Below are 17,607 nucleotides of genomic sequence, written 5' to 3'. Positions count from 1 at the left end.
CAAAATATGAAATTATTATACAACTGGTAGGCATACCTATATAATAATAACGATGGCGTTCAGAAAGTAATTTATGTATTTTTAATCATAATGGGTTTATAGGTGGGCACCTATATATACTTGTTATTATTATTGTATCGTTTTTACTAATAACTTTGTGTTTTTTTCGTTTTACACCGCTCTCGTCGCTTAGTAATATTATAGGTTGTATATTATATTAATGTTGGTTGTGTCTGAACATTTTCGAGGATTATTGGCTGCATACCGTCCGTCGGCATCATTACATTATTATGTAGCCGTTAAACCGTGGTTGTCGGTAGGTATACACACGCATACCATCATAATATTATCTATACTACCTATAATCCGAACGATCGACATGCCCTATGTGAAAACCGATCGTTTTATACTCGCGTAGGCGCGTCCTTATAGGTACGTATCGGGTGGCGCCGGTGACCACGTCTCGAGACCGGAAACGTGTTTGTCACACACACACAAACATACACACAAACACGTACACACTTGGTGACGAGTTTTCGGAACGTTTCTGGTTCCTAGTCGCGATGACCGGTCGGTTGAAACCGTACGCGGCGCGGAGCGACTCGATGGCACCTAACCGTGGTCGACGGTCAAGGGTACGACGATGCGTTACCATAATTTAAATCGAACACCTGTATATAATGGATATAATATTTTCAAATGCTTATATTATAAAACATGTGCCTATACGCCGTCGTATCGATCAAGTCCGACTTGTATGATGTAGTATTATTGTATACAGGGCGATTATAAACACCAACCATGCTATCGCTATTATTATAACACCTATAATTATTGTATTAACGTGGACAGAATGATTTTTATTTTTAAAACTTAAATGTGAATGAAATTCGAACGAGTAGTTTCTGAGTTTTCAAACTATAGTCCCGATATCGTTTTGCTCATAGTTTAGTTCACATGTCAATCAGGTTAGATGATTTATCGACATTTTAAAAATGCAATTTACAGTAAAAAAAAGGGTGATTATCGTTTGAAAAACATAAGTTTGTACCGCTACAGCCCACAGGATGCCCATAAAATGCCATATGAAAATATAACGATTCTAAAAAATTCCGAAAGTCAGAATTTTGACGAACGCACGTGGACTAAAATAGGGGTGAGCGATGAGCATCATATACTCTATGAGTCACCCTGTGTATAATAATAATATGTAACTACGATATTATGGCTTCCGAGGGCGGCGGCAAATCATAAGTCGTCGTCGTCGTCGTCCTATGTCGTTGTTCAGTCGGTCGATCGATGGGTAAGTCGGTCGGTTGGTCGGTCGGACGGTCGGTCGGTCGGTCGGTCGGTCTGTTTGTCTGTCTGTCTGTCTGACGTACACGTAACGACCGCGTTTCAGGAGTGACCATGGAGGCAGTGTTGGACGAGTTTTACGCGCAGATCGTGGCCAAACTGGAACGCGATGAGCTGATACCGGCCTACAAGCGGTCGATGCACCGCGAGTACCTGGCCACCGTGGTGGACGGGCTGTGCGGACCGTGGTGCGGCCGGGACAGGCGCCGAGCTTGCGAGGCAGCGGTGGCCGGGGCTGTGGCCTACCACGGCCGCGCGGTCCGCGACAACGGGTCAGTGTGCCCGCTTGGCAAACACCACGACATGCTGTACGTGATGGCCCGCTTGGCCATGGACGCGGACGCCAGTCCCGAACCCGTGGCCGCGCTGTTGACCGCCATTTACACGTAATTTATTTAATATTTATGTTACTAGCCGATCCCGCGCACTTGGTCGCCCGTAAAAAAATGACAACTCTTCAAAAAATCGTGACCGTGCGACTCATTTCGGGTGTAACTTGCTGCAGTAAGTGCAACTCAGCCTGAATTTTGGTAGGCAATATGTGACCATTCTATTTATTAAATAGCAACCATTTATAAACAAAAATGTCCATCGTAAATCTCAAAATCCCTGTTTGAGCCCCTCCCCGGGTTGGAGCTACCGGGTCCAATTGTGAATCTAATCAACCAGGCAGTCACTCAAACACACACAAAAATTTCATCGAAATCGGTCCAGCTGTTTAGGAATGCATAACAGACAGACAGACGACAGACAGACATAGACAAACATTAATTTTATATATATAGGTATTTTCGTTTTTGTCACGTTTCTACGCCATCCGTAATTCGATTAGGCTAATTCGATTTCATCAATCGCATTAAATAATAATCAATGTGAATCGGAGAGGGTTTGGGTAGTGTGTGAAGGAGGGGGAGGATAATGTGAATTAAAAAATACGTTTATACTATGCACCAATCTACCGAATTAATAATATGTAGGTATAATATTATAATTATTTATCGCATATTATTTTACTTTAATACCTACTTATATATCCTTGTTCAGTTTGTTGTTGTTTTTTAGCTCTAGGACAAAACGTGTAATTAGAATATTAAATTTAGAGTAAAACTATAGTACCTAACAAACGATTTAAATGTTTAAGGTAAAATGGTATATCAATACACGCCATATATTGTATAGTTTATTGTTAAAAATATGGTCTTTGATACTTCCATCTCAAAGTCCCTATCTCTGTTAACTTTTCTTGAACGTCATTTGATTGTTATCGGAAAGTGTTACAATTCTATATTGACGACAATAGCTGATCAGATTCATTCTGATAGCTTGGGTTCTCATAGGTATTATACATTTTTTTACACTGTTCAATCGCCATCTCCATGGTATATTATCATAATATAATATTATTATGTTATTATGCCCCACCCCTTTTTTCCAAATGCCAGGCGTCTAAATTTGAACAATTAATATTAACTGTGTACCCATAATACTGCACCTAAATATATAATATATTATAATATATTATATATAGAATTACTGTGCACCTAAGTGATTAATAGATAATAATATTATGTGCAATTTAACGTTTAAAATAACAAAAATAAAATACAGTTGTGCACGCGTTTGTGTATTAACCTTTTGTCCACTGTTGGAGGTTTTGTTCGTCGGAGGTGGGTATAAATTACTATATGGTACTATAGGTATTTAATACTTATTACGTGAGATATTTTGACCGTCATCCAGTCAATCCGGATTAAGGACCCAGTGGCCCCCGGAGCGTTACACGAAGTTGTGTCCCGAACGACTACAATTTTATTCAAACGACCGAGACCGCTGTCAAACGACCGACTTTTTAATTGTATATTTCCTATATACAGACATTATTATTAAAAGTAAAACCATTATTATAATATTCTATGGGTACATATTAATATCATGAACACAATACTATTATAATATTATTATATATATTTATCAATTAAGTAACCGATCATTCGTCATACGAATCATGTGAATCCGGCAAACTCCCCCCCCCCCCCACCCTATCGTCAAATCTCGCGGATTTAGTGATTATTATAAGTCGTATTGCAAGTACACATGGCTACCTAGTTTAGCGATTATTTGTGTAAAGTTCACAAACAAAAAAGACGTTTCAGGGGACCCACTCTCAGTTTATTATACACGCCCGCCATAAATGGTATACAAATAAAAATAATTGAAAATATATAATGGTCTTCGAGACGCATAGGCATGTACTCAAAAGTGGCAAAATACAGTGTTTGAACACAAACTCGTATTATAGGTGGAAAAATAGAGGTATACGAGGTGGTTACTTCGCGACGAATTCCACGCAGACCACACTGCAGACGTTATATACGTGCGACCAGTTCGCTCAAAATCGGAAGCGACTAATATTATACAAACCAATCGAAGTCTCATAAAATATCTCGTTATTAGCTTGACGAATTGCTCGATTTGTCCCACTTCGACATTAGCGTGGCGTATATAGTCGACGAGACACGCGGCCGCCGCTGCAGCGGAATACGATTGCGATTAAATCCGTGAAAGAATAATAATATAATATCATCATCGTCGAGAGCGATGTAGAAAAATTATTATTATTATTATTATTATTATTATCGCCAGGCAAATAGAAATCTCATCGTTAAGAGGAAGTTTATTAATGAAAATGTCCACAGTATAATATAAACTCTCTACTGTTCTACCGATCGCGTTTACGTGCTTTTATGTGATTAACATAATACCGTTTGAAATCTATAATTGAAATGTATAAATCATGCCATCGCCTAGAATAAATATTATGTTCGTTTCTCTTTTTTCGAACCAAATAATTTTGAAATATTGTAACTGTTTATTTTTCATTACAATATTATAGATTCAAACATCGTTGTACAATTATAAAAAATATTATTATTTGCCGTCAATCGCTTTTCCTAATCATATTATAATATTCAGTACAATTATATCACATTCTGCAGACCGTTTGTTAATGCTCGTGTTCGTATAAATGTTTCGTCGCCAGCTTAGAACTCCCAGACTTGTTGTTTACATTCTTCATATGGGTATTATGTGAATTATAAGAATTATTCCACGAGTCGCTTATATAAAATTTGTCGAATAAATTCAATTTTTGGAGGTGGAAAGTATTGATTGGTAAAATGATACACTTTGCAGAGTGCTATGATAGTATTATGAACCGATGATATTTTAACTTTAAGTATAACTTATTGTATTATAGAATACAAAACTATACAATCACCGCAAATAATTTATATTATCGATTGTCATTATCTATTATTAAGTTATGGTTATTCAAATTTCATACAACTACGTTTGTATCTTATTTTTATTAATAGTTGACCATCGGAAAGGGATTGAATGAGTTCATATTATAAAGCTAAATAGCTTATAAATTATAATCCGTAAGTTAGTATCATACGTTAGATTTTAAAATCTGCATAACAAGTGCATAAAATCATCTAATTTAGAACAGTAACCGAATCATGTTTTGTTTCTACATAATCTTATTCGATCTACACTTAATTCAGATTGATAAAAAAAAAGAGTGATAACACAATAATACACTTAATATCACAATAATTCATAATATTATATTATTATCTGACCTAAAAGTAAAAAATAAATAAATCTGTTTCATCATATTGTTGTAGTCATCTGTTGTTATATTAGTTAACATAATATTGAAATACAATTAGGTACATCAGAAATAGTTTTTAATCAATCTATATTTATCTTTCATTAAACAATTTAATGTTTGAAGAAATTCTACCAATATTGATTTAATATTTAGTTTTGATTTTGAGTTAACTATAGGCTGCCTCGCCTGTCCTACCAAATGAAAACTATGTAATACAATTACGAAAACGAGGAACAATAAATTGTAATTTTTTTTTTGCAACAAGGAACTTTTTGTTGCCATGTTATTGTGGCCTGTGGGAACTAAATGTAAACCTAAAATTACAAATTATTGTTTTAAATAAAAGCACCTAGTTATAAAGATATAAAGAGCCACTTGGTAATTGAATAATTACGAATAAAAAAAAAGGAAATACTTTCTTCGTGCTAATTATATTACAAAATGAACAATCGTATCCGTGTATATTCGTTGTAGGTATTCTAAGAACGAAATTAATCATTCACGAATGTACAAAGTCAACAAATAAAATGAAATATTTTATTATGTTCTATAGACTGAATTTTAGTTGGATTACACATCATGACGTGCGTAGAAAGTCCTTTAAGAAGCTAAAATAACTAAATCATTAATATACTTATGTAACGTGGTTAAAAATGTTTACGAAATAGTCACATATCATACGCATGTATCATGTTTCCATTAATATTGAATATATTTATAGATATTATATATATTTGTACGGAATAGTTAAGGTAATTTCTTAACAATATCATATATTAACAAATAACAATAATATGTTTAATTAAGAAAATACCTTTTTAAAATCGTCGGCTATTTGCTTGTACCTAATGAACATGTTTCGGTGCGCACAGGCACAATTACTAAGATTTGCTCTGTTGTAATAAGCGTAATTTAACTTAATAATATGTATGTCACTCTTGAAAAAAAGTATTGATTTTCATTCTAAATAATATTATGTTCTCCGTCCGTGTATAATGGTACGTTTATGTGTATAAAGTAGGTATGCAAAAAGTTAGTAAAGTATATTTTACGAAAACGCACTCGGGCATTAGACATTGAATAAATTATAAATAGGTAAATAGGTACTTGTAGGTAGGTATCGCGATAATTGAAATGACTGTAAATGGTAGATTATGCAAATAATACACATTTGTCGCTCCAAGAATAGTAATGTATTATGCGTTTTATATTTTAATTTAGTTTAAGTAAAGAAAAAAAAAAGAAGAAAAACTTTAATATAATAATATAGTTTTTACTTTTAAGTAAACAAACGTCGTATTACTATTCCGTTCGCGTAGGTTGAACAATACAATATTTTTGGTCAAAAATATTAAGATTTTTACATTTTATAATAATCGTAAATCGTAAAGGGAACAATAATATGGCTAGTAATATAGACTATACTATACTATAGTATAACATGTTTATGTATTACAGTGGTTTAGTATAACGTGTATTATGTACAGTGCTATATGTTTTATTGTAATATGTTGGCCATTTAGAATTCAAACGTTTGATTTGCAACTTATTTCGGGTACCTATTTAAGTCTGGAATGACGATGATAAGTCAAATGTTAAGGATTTCAGGATCACGAACAAATATATTTAAATACCCACACGATAATATTATTATGTTGGAATAGCATTAGATAGCAATACACTGTGAAAACCATGACGAATATTAAATGCTATTGTGTAATGGATAGCTCGTTTCAGAATGTTTTGTTGTCGGGATAGGTGTTTGCACTACAGTTAATTTTTTTTTAATCGTCTTTCTAATTCGGATCCGATGAGATATTAAAAAATACAATTCGTTACGTCATATATTAGAATTAGGGTCTACTACGCACATTTGATTTTTTATTCCACAAGGTCAAGCTTCAAACTGAAACGTGGGAAAAGGACCAATGCACTTATAATACTTACTTATATAGATTTTCATTTACACGAAAACTGGACCACTATAGATTTAAAATGAAAAATAAATTACGACAAATACATCAATACCCTTCCCCGTACTTGGACTGTTCATTAGTATTTCGGTTTGAACATACAATTTTGCATATACCTGAGTATATTCATGTCATATATGTATAGGGCTATTTATGTGCATTAAAAAATTGTAAAATATGCATTTGTTATATTATTTGTAGTCTATAAATTTCATATATTTTATTATTTAATATACCACTTAAGAAAACAATGTAACAATCTACAAATATAAATATAATATAACAATAAATTAATGTAATGTAAATTCAACGTATTTTTAATGTAAATCACGTAATGCTTGCTAATGCAGTGAAGACTTAAAAAAAATGTAAATTAAAAATTAAATAAAAAATCAAACTTACAATTTATAAAACAATAATTACAGTCTATTTACAGATCTTACATTCGTTTATTCAAATAAATTCTCAAAAAACTCTAACTATCTCCTATACAATTATATGCATTTTGATAAAAATATGTGAAAATATGAAAGAAATAATCGTTCAATTCAATTAAATATGAGCCAAATCGTGGATATAACTGACAACCAATGTATTTGTACCAAAGGGAAAAAATATGCAAATGTCAAGATATCCTAGAACTGGTCATACTTATGATATAAATATACACCACATTATTATACAATGTATTTTGATTTTAGATATAACTAATCGACAAATTCATACTACTTGCAGATTGTAGTTGGTGCAAGTTATTCAAATCAAACTAGTCGTACGCAGTATAATATCTATAGACGTGGTATGCTAATAAAATGATCCCAACAAATCTGTGTCTATTTTGAAAATATAAGCTTTCTGAATAATTAGTATGACCCGTTTAACTGAAAACTAAAAACCTTGTTTATTTCATCTTAAATGTGTATTAAACCTATGTTATATTATAATAATATTGTATTATTATGTTATATTATAACATAACAGCATATTATGTTCAGTTTTAGAATACAATTTGACTATGTTCAATAATAACCAACTATTTAACGACAAGAGTTACTTGTATAATTTTTTTGTTTTTTAACAAAATATTAAATAATGATTTTACTAGATTTTAGATTTTTATCGAAGACTAGTCAGAAGCTGCAAATTTGTTGGTACCTATAAGGCCAGATTTTCTTTTGTCTATCTATACATTTTGAGGAAGTTGATACATAATATTCATTCATATTGTTATAAGCTCCCAGACTACGTGAATTATAGATAGTACATATTATAGTTTAAAAATAATTTTGATTTTTACTAAAACATCTAGCTACCCCGTTAAAGTGTAAAATTATGTTTTATTGATAGTTTATATTAAACATTGTGCATTGCTATTATTAAAGTTTTGAATAGCCTTAATGAATTATATTTGTATGCATCTCACGCGTGGTAAGGGATTGCTAAATTACCGCATTAAACCTTCATGTGACGGGAGTTGTAAAATTAAAGTACTTAAGTTTTTAAGTATGCTTAAAACAGTAGTTCGTTTAAATTTCACTGTTTTCGCTAAAAAAAAAAAAACGTGAAACCTATTAAAATATTTTAAACGCTGTTTAAATAACCATAATTTATTTGTATAAATGTATCATTTTATATTGACGATATACGTTTGAATATTATAATAATTTTTAATCATTAAATTAAAATTTTATATAAAACGGTTTTTAAAGAGCAAAAAAAAAATATGATGTGTGTAGGTACGTTATCAAACATTGTGTTTGTACTATTATTTCCCAGTCACGATTTTTCGTTTGTTTACACATTATCGTCCTGACCTTGAGCCAAAGAAACCAAATTTAAAATTTGCACCGATATATTATTTGGTATCTCTTTCGACACGTACAAAATAATTAGTTTGCAATATTTGTATTCATACGATCATACGGCACAAATGCCACCAATTAATATCCGGAGTTATTGTTATTCCATTGTAGCACAAGGCCAGTGGAGCTTATGTGTGGGGTCCTCCCTAATGCCCCAGGACGTCAAGCCTATAATACGGTCTGATTTGAGAGTGGTTCGTTTTGATTACAAGTTTGTTGACTTTACTTGGCCTAGTTGGGAAAAATGTTCACTGGCATTCCGCAAGTGGTATTAGCGAAATCATCGTTCAGATAGATAAAAATATATTTGTATTTATTTATTTATTGTTATTACAATATTATCATATTGAATTTCAACTCACGTACCTATATAATATAATATAATATATAAGCCATCACGAAATAGAAATGATGGGCATTGTCATTGCCAAACGTTTCTTTTTTACGAAAGTTTGATAGGAGATGTCGGAATGCATATACAGCTGGTAGTCAAAGATGAGTTATTTTTTCATACATTACGATCTGTATGGGACTTGAATGTTATAGCTACATAACATATTATTGCTTATTAATGTCGAGTGTGAAGTATGATTTTTCTTACGTGCGCATATCATAATAATAATATTTAGGCACCTGTTGTACATCAATGTCAATAAAACAAGTATTCGTGAGTGTACCAAAAAAAAAAAAAAGTATTACGATTTATAAAATAATATTATTTATATTCAAATGTCAGTTAATAATTACGAATTTTTATTTCAACGCTTTCGAGGTAAATAAAGTATATGGTGTTATTTGGGGTTAGGTTTATAGTTTATAGTTGAAAAGTGGAATAGCGCGAGTTGACACATGTCCAAAACAAACACTTAAAACACTTGTCCGTATAGGTAGTTGTAATTCTGTGTAGGTACAGCGTAGCTCATGGTCCGGAAGTGCATTTATAATAATAATATGACCTACAATTTCTCGGAACTATTAATGTTATAGTATTTTTAGTCTTACTTTCGTTCCCATTCGGTTAAAAACTCAACGTCTTGTATATGAATGTTTTATTTAAATTGCGTAGAAGTCAAATAGGTCAATTTTAATTTTAATACCTATACAAGCGCCTTATTCATCCCAGTTCATTGGTTACCGGTTATTGCCTACTGGTTATTACTCCTTACAATAAAAATAAAATTATTGTACATATATACGTTATACATTATAATATACATAATTGTATGTATAAAATCACAATAAAATAATTTGTCGAGTATTATTAAGTAGGTAGGTAGTTAAACTTATATACACAGCATTGATGGTCACGGTATAGTTGGCCAAATAATGTTTAGCAAAATTGATGTGCAAGTACTCTGATAAATTATCATAAAATATTCTTATATCATAATTTAAAAAAAAGTAAAAAGAAACGACTGTTGCGTATACTTAATTTATACCTACTGTTTTCATCAGTTTTTAACTTTTAGGTGGTCTAGAAGTAGAATACCTATAAAGGACAATGAGTTAGCGATTGTGTTATCTCGTGTTTATGACAAAAATATTTAGATCCTTGGTAGTATTGGTGGTACCTATTGTATTATTTGAATGCATTTTATTAATATTATAGCACGAGTTTCTTGTTTGGTGTATTCGAAATAAAACGTATACTTAATCGTGTTTAGAGGCTAATCCTAAGTATTAAGAACATTCATGCGCTTATAAGCAGGTATAATGGATTTTTTTTTAAAAAAATGTGAACATACTTAACGAACTGTATCCTTGGATTTATGATAAAATTCAACTTTGCTATTCATCCTGTGACTAAGACTAACGAAGTATAGATATTACTAGATATATTCAAGAAAGCGAAATCCTTGAAAACGATAATCATCAAAAAACTATAATATAGGTATTATATTCCATAATACATATTATATTATCCCATAGTTAGGTACTATTTAGAACTGTAACTACGATTTGTGTAAATGTATATACCCACAATGGTTAGCTTAGATTACATTAAAATTATGAAAACCACATTGTGTGGGTAAATAATACTGTATATGAGTGTTGGGTCAGCTATAATATTTGATATTCAATTATTATTGTACTTGTTATTGTTAGATTTCGATTACAAAATACCAGTTAAGTACTCTAATACTTTGATATAATTTGTTGTCTCACAAAACTAAACACAGACGTTCTATTGGGTTCTGGTTAAAAAAACAATTTACGAATAATAAGTATAGGTAATTATGTATAAAAATATAGACAATTGTTCTGACTTCTTATCAACAGACATTTAAGTAGTTTAATGCTTATTACGATATTAGACTTCACAATATACTCCTTTTTATTATCTAATAGATACTATATTAATTTAGATGTATAAATATATTTTAATTTTATATTTGTATGAACTAACGCCATAAGAGTTATTTAAATTTAAGTAAAAGTTGATTACAATGATTTGTTTATGAGTATTTTAACTTGTACATTGCCTTTAGTATCGTAATTTTTTTATGCTGTCACCTAAAAAAAATAATATAAATATAATTTTAAACCGTACCTTAGATTTTTTATGAATGTTTCTTAAACAACTTCATTAGTTACGCATTCTAAAGATTTCTTATTGGTTAGTTAACTTTTATGTAGTACTTGTATATACATATTATGTTGAATTGTATTTTTTTACATTTGTAATGTATGTTAATGATTTTTTAAAAACTGCATTTGTGTACCACTTATTACATTGGTAACACTTAGTAAGGCATTTTGCATACATTAATTTCTTCATTAATATAATAACTATTATAACAGTGCAATATATTAATGTTTTACACAGCTAATAAATGTCAATGTATATTATTATTAACTGTTGTTTCCTTGAATGTTCCCGTATCATAATTATATTAATTCATAAGTGATTTTTAATAAGAACACGACTTCAAAAATACATTCTTCAAAACATAATAAATGTATACTAACTTTAAGACTCGATAAAATAAAATATAATATGTATATTAATCTGTTATAATAAGTATTGTGTTGAAAATATATATATTATTCCGTCTACGGTTGTATGACCGTATTTAAACAAAAACGTTTTTGTGAAGTTGAAATTGGAATCAATTATTCGGTCATTGTTCCTCCTATATCGGCTATATCCTATACCCACCATTATACCAACGAATTACTGAACGGTAAAATACTTAGAATTTGAGATATTGGGTTTCACTTTTGAATATTTACTCTTCGTTTTATGTATTTGGTCTATTGGTTATTTTCTGTAAATTTTTTATTTTATCATACCTGCAGAGTTAACGTTTCAGCAAAACGACTATCTAATAATTTTTAAGTCTGTCGATTCATGCCCAATTTCTTTTTTTTCCATAATAATATAATAATCAGAGAATGTTATTGTTGTTTTTGGTATTAATTAATTTGTAAATAATAATATAATATTCATCCTGGAGAATATAATATTATTTTAATCGATTTTTTTCAATACAACGGATCATAACACGGCCGCGGAGAACACATTGTGATTACATATTATTATATCTACTTTCGGCTTTGATCCATAAAATATTATAATGGTATACTATTAAGATTCATTCGAACGTAGTTATCACGAAGTCTTATTCGCACACGCGTATCCGCAAGACGGACGATAATAATAATAAATAATAATAAAAAAAAATAATGGTAAATAAATAAAAAAAAATATGGTATATAAAGCGAATTTTGTGGTTTGGTTCCGAGTCGTTTGTATAGGATATTGCAGTGCAGGATTGCTACTTGCGGAAACGAGCGTGATAATAATATAATAACGACATTATAAACGCGTAATTAGTTACAATATTGTAACCTCGAAGAAATTGATAATTTTCGATTGGCATCGGCGCGGCGCCAATCGAGTTAAAATCAAAACCCGGTCCCGACCACCACCGGACGATCACCTATTGACCCACTGGCCCACACCCGTTACGGGTCGTCGCGGTCGGTGTTACGACTTATATCATAATAATATTATACGATAACTACGAATATTATTATCATTATTGTTGTGGTACGTGCGCATTACCTATACGTATAATATTATGCCCAGGCCGCGCGCAAAGCCGTAAAAATGCATACAATATTATATTATATAGGATGCGAAATAACTACGAGGGCGTGTTAATAACCCTCTCTCTGCTCCAACCCAAAACACAACTTATGTAAGTATGCACACGATTTTTTACGCTGTACAACGCGCACGCATTATACACTTTGCCCGCGGTTCGCCCCGACAAAATATTTTAAACGCAGACGTGTTAAAATGTGTAACCTATGACAATAATAATAATATTATGCGGTAGCGCGCGGTACCAATATTATCCCATTATTGATTATAGGTATCAACGATTATGCTGTGCTGTATATAGATTTTTGCGGTAATCCGCTGCTGTACAAGTCATGTCCCACAGTCATCTGACCCTAATAATAATAATAATTATTGTTGGTACTCTCACACTGCCTAACGTAATCTATTGACAATAGACGTGTCAACCCTTTCTCTGCTCCTACTCAAAACACAACCTATGTAAGTAGTAAGTACGCATATTATAGTTTTTTTTACGTTAATCGACTTACATCACGTATTTTACACTTTTCCCGCGGCTGACCCTCAAAAAATAATACAAATTCTGCAGACGTGTTGAATGCATAACCTGCGACAACAATACCTGTGGTACCTATATTATACAGTGTACTGTGTAAATGTTCGCAGTAATCAACTAAAATATTATGGTCATGCTCCACAGTCCAGTGGCGTATTTAGGTTTTTTTTGGGGGGAGGGATTTTATCCAGTAGCTCCGCCTTTAAAGTTAGAAGCCTTAAGTTGGACCCCGAAAACTTGTACATATTATAGACAGCCTATGCGGGGGCGGAGGGATTGATCCCTTTGATCCCCCCTCCGTAAATACGTCACTGCCACTGATCCTAATATTATTTATGGTATACTATCATAATATATAGCCTAATACAGTCTGTTGATAATTATTCCGATAAACCTTCCATATTATTTCGTGTTTACGGGTGGCCATACAATATTATACACTATAATGTGTACGTGCGATAAAAAAGTGTATTGCACTGTACCTATACCTATATTATACTATTAAGTACTATTATAAAATATCGTAAAAAAAAAAAACTATAATAATAAAGGGGAGTCTCCATTATAACCATGGTTCCTCGTCACCACAAAAAAAATCCAAGAATAATGAATAATGATTTACGCCTCATTTGATATGAGTATAGGGCCAAGATTTATAATACAAATACAATACAAATAGATTGGTACTATGATATTAAAAACACCACCAAAATTTATAAAAATAACATTTTGATATGCAAGCAAAAGTTAATAAGTTTTTTTTGTTGTCTTTAAAAAAACTATTAGCACATAATATTATCATTTAAAATAATTGCGATAATTTAAAAGCAAAAAAAATTGAATTGCCAAAATATGATTATTATTAATATTGGTGTAGTATGTATAAACATTTTTATTGTCTTGAATTTAAAATTAGTATCAACAGGATGTTACAAAAATGGTTTTTAAATGTTCACACTGAAGACTTTTGTAGTAGGTATTTGTTATTGCAAAGCACAGTCTTGTGTTCAAGTTCAATATACTTCGAAGTATTTCCTTGGATGTTTACGGCGCATGCAACTTTTTATGTCGTTGTTATTCGTAGAAATATGCGTTTAATGTGTATTCAAGAGGAATATGCAAAAAAAAAAAATGCAGCGATGAACGTTGGCATAAAAATATAATATGCTAATAAGACAATATTATTATTTAATCTATACAAGAATATTCAACACGTCATCATGAAACGTATGTAAATATTTCTAACCATAGTGGTTTCAAGTCAAATGTCTACAATAATGGTATGCATTTGCATTTGAATCCAATTCACACGAGCAGTTATACGAATATCATTATTTTCACGTCATGGACTGGCATCGAGTGCAATATCTGTGAGCCGAAAATGTTACGCAACCGAAGAGTTCAGCAGGGGATTAAAAAAATTGTGTGATTTTAATGCTATCTTTTCATGTTATATGTACATGACCGATAAAATAATAGTTAAAGTTAATTGATATCAAATGTGATTTTTAGATTTACATTTTTATAATAAGAAACATAATTGTTAGGTAATATATTAGGCAATACCTATGTATTATGTATTCATTAATAATTTATAAATAATAATTTGAAAATTCTGATATTTCCAAAATAATGCTATACCAAGTGGCGTTGAAATGAGTGGGTTTTTATTTTGGTGAAAAGGAAGCGGCATAACATTTGATATACTTACGTTTCTCCTCAACACCCCCAGCCTGTACGACGCTAGTCCACTATATCTTAGTTTGTGATTTATGTTTAACACGACCGTTACAACGAAAAACCGTATAATAATAATAATAATTATCATCATTTAAATGTGTCGTTGCAGGTGCGAGAAAACGTTGGAAAAGCTTTTCGAGGGCGCCGTGGTGGGCAGCAAAGTGGCGCGCATGATCAGCGGCCGGTGGACTGACTTCGGGGCGACCGTCGCAGACAACCGGACGGCGCTGGGATTCTATATGGACCGGGCGACGCGCGCGCGACTCCGGCTTGACGGCCGTCGAATGCAGGACGTCTGGATGCGGTCGTATCGGGCGGCGCCCATCATGGTGGCCGCGGCCACGGGAGACGTGGCCGCCGTGGCCATGCTGTTGCGGTACGGCCCGGACGAGCGGTCGGTGCGCGCGGCCATCGCGTACCTGCGCCGCCGTTCCGCCGACCGGGACCGCGGTCCGCCGTTCCCCGATCGCGTCCAGTCGTGTCTGGAACTGCTTCTCAGGGCCGTCGCCTGTGATGGCGGCGGGCGCGGCAGTGTCAGTGGCGACGAGGACCGCTGCGGCGGCGGGTACGGCAGTGGCGACGATTATGGCGGATGCGGCAGCAGCGGCGTCAAAGTCGTTCTGGTGCCGCCGACACTGCTGCACCTGGCCAGGTGCGCCGTGCGCAACGCGTTGCACCAAAACTTCAATCTACCGCACGGCATACCGCAGTTACCCGTGCCCAGGTCATTGGTATCTTATTTAGACCTCGAGTGTTGATCCACAGCGTTCTACTCTCCCCCACATCCGTCAAGAAGCCGTTCGTTCCACCAACCATCAAATATCCGTTACACACTCTTAGTTGTACCGTATACGATCGCAGGTCGTTCAAATAAAAATAACGTAATAATACACACTAAGTTCGTTTCCTAATTTTTTTTTTCGTCATCTTCTCATCTGTTTCCAATAGTTTCGTTAGATATGGTCTCAGAAATAATCGGAATATCACGTCGTCCGTTAATTAGGTTAGGTAGTGTTAACACCGCGTAAGTAACCATAATCGTAACACCGCAGCCGTGGTCGGAGGCGCTCTACTCGCACGAGGACTTTCCACGCGTAGAATAAATGAGTTAACGACGTACATTAAGTCTCGTTGTTTTCATTAATTAAAACGTCTATTTATTTTGCTAAGTGTACGGCGGCTCTTAGGTATTGCATTCGATGAATTTATACAGCGCAGTAATAAATTACCCACCCAATGAGTGAAGTAATAAACTACGGTGACTATAGAGTAGGTACAAAATAAATAAATAATTGTGGTACCTGCAGTCAATATTGATACAATTAATAATTGTACTGCTCGTCGCTGTGTAATACTTTCTATTATTATTATTTAATATAAACAACGGAGATGAATAATGTAAACGGATAGAGGTGCCCTGTGTACTGCTCTGTGCGATGCATATAATGTGCATAATTGTATGTATTATAATCGTTCGTATTGTAGCTTTGGTTTCACGATCGAATAAATTCTTCACTGTGAACTTTCGAACCATCGCGTTGTCGACGGGTTAATAATTTTTTTATTGATATCACTGGCGAGAACCGTTTTATTATTTCGACATATTTTATACCTAATATAAAATATTATGATACCTTTTGAAAAGTTTTATTTTATTATGTGTGATATTCAGGGTAACGTTAGTCAGTAGATAGGTATACTCATTAGCATAGAAATTGATTTTGATATATTTTATTATAATATATTATATATTATCATAATATTATTATTTACCTATGTATGTACATACATTTAACGATGGACAATATAAACATTATTATTATGTCATGTATATAAATATGTATGTAAACTGAAAAAGATTTTATTTGTTTAAATAAACGATTTGCAGAAACGATAAATTATGGAATAAATATTTATTTTCTTATCATATCATATTATATTCTACCTAATTGATCCATAAAATATTGGGTACGTATAACTACACAAATATGACCGTTTAACATTTAACGTAATTGTTTTGTTTTTTTCCAGTCAATATCTAAAATTAGACGCATAAAATGTGAAAGTTTTCCTACAGAAATTTGAATAATATTATTAACGGCTGTCAATAGCTGGTGCATTACGTTAATGTAACGTTTTTCGGAAACTGGAGATGAACCATTTTTTTATTCTTATTTTCACTTTACATATTCACAATATTTTTCCTACATTTATGTAAACATTGGTTTTTGAAAATGTCTACAAACTTTTTGTAATCATTAGCCGATCCGAGTCAGTAAATATATTATACGACATGGATAATATATTTTTATCATGGTATATGTCACTACATCATAATGTTGTACCTGAATGTT

The 17,607-nt window shown here is 32.6% G+C and overlaps 2 protein-coding genes across 2 annotated transcripts in view; one reads left to right on the top strand and one right to left on the bottom strand.

Annotated features, from left to right (window-relative positions):
• LOC132951463 (guanylate cyclase soluble subunit beta-1) overlaps positions 1–17,607 on the bottom strand; it is a 38,744-nt gene that overhangs the window by 2,180 nt on the left and 18,957 nt on the right. The gene's annotated exons all lie outside the window — the stretch shown is intronic.
• LOC132951466 (uncharacterized) lies at positions 488–17,140 on the top strand. The gene is made up of 2 exons (XM_061023289.1): positions 488–1,742; positions 15,363–17,140. The coding sequence occupies exons 1-2, from the start codon at positions 1,411–1,413 to the stop codon at positions 16,009–16,011; spliced, it is 981 nt and encodes a 326-aa protein (XP_060879272.1). The 5' UTR covers positions 488–1,410; the 3' UTR covers positions 16,012–17,140.

This window comes from Metopolophium dirhodum, chromosome 8 (genome assembly GCF_019925205.1).
Source record: "Metopolophium dirhodum isolate CAU chromosome 8, ASM1992520v1, whole genome shotgun sequence".
NCBI classification, from domain to species: domain Eukaryota; kingdom Metazoa; phylum Arthropoda; class Insecta; order Hemiptera; family Aphididae; genus Metopolophium; species Metopolophium dirhodum.
The sequence above is the reverse complement of the archived record's forward strand: the minus strand, read 5'-3'. Positions and strand labels throughout refer to the sequence as shown.

What these genes read in the sequence shown, in the direction of transcription:
- LOC132951466 (XM_061023289.1), top strand. Translation starts at nt 1,411, where the DNA reads ATGGAGGCAGTGTTGGACGAGTTTTACGCGCAGATCGTGGCCAAACTG. An exon ending in CTGTTGACCGCCATTTACAC is followed by an intron (nt 1,743 to 15,362) that starts GTAATTTATTTA and finishes GTGTCGTTGCAG; the next exon opens with GTGCGAGAAAACGTTGGAAA.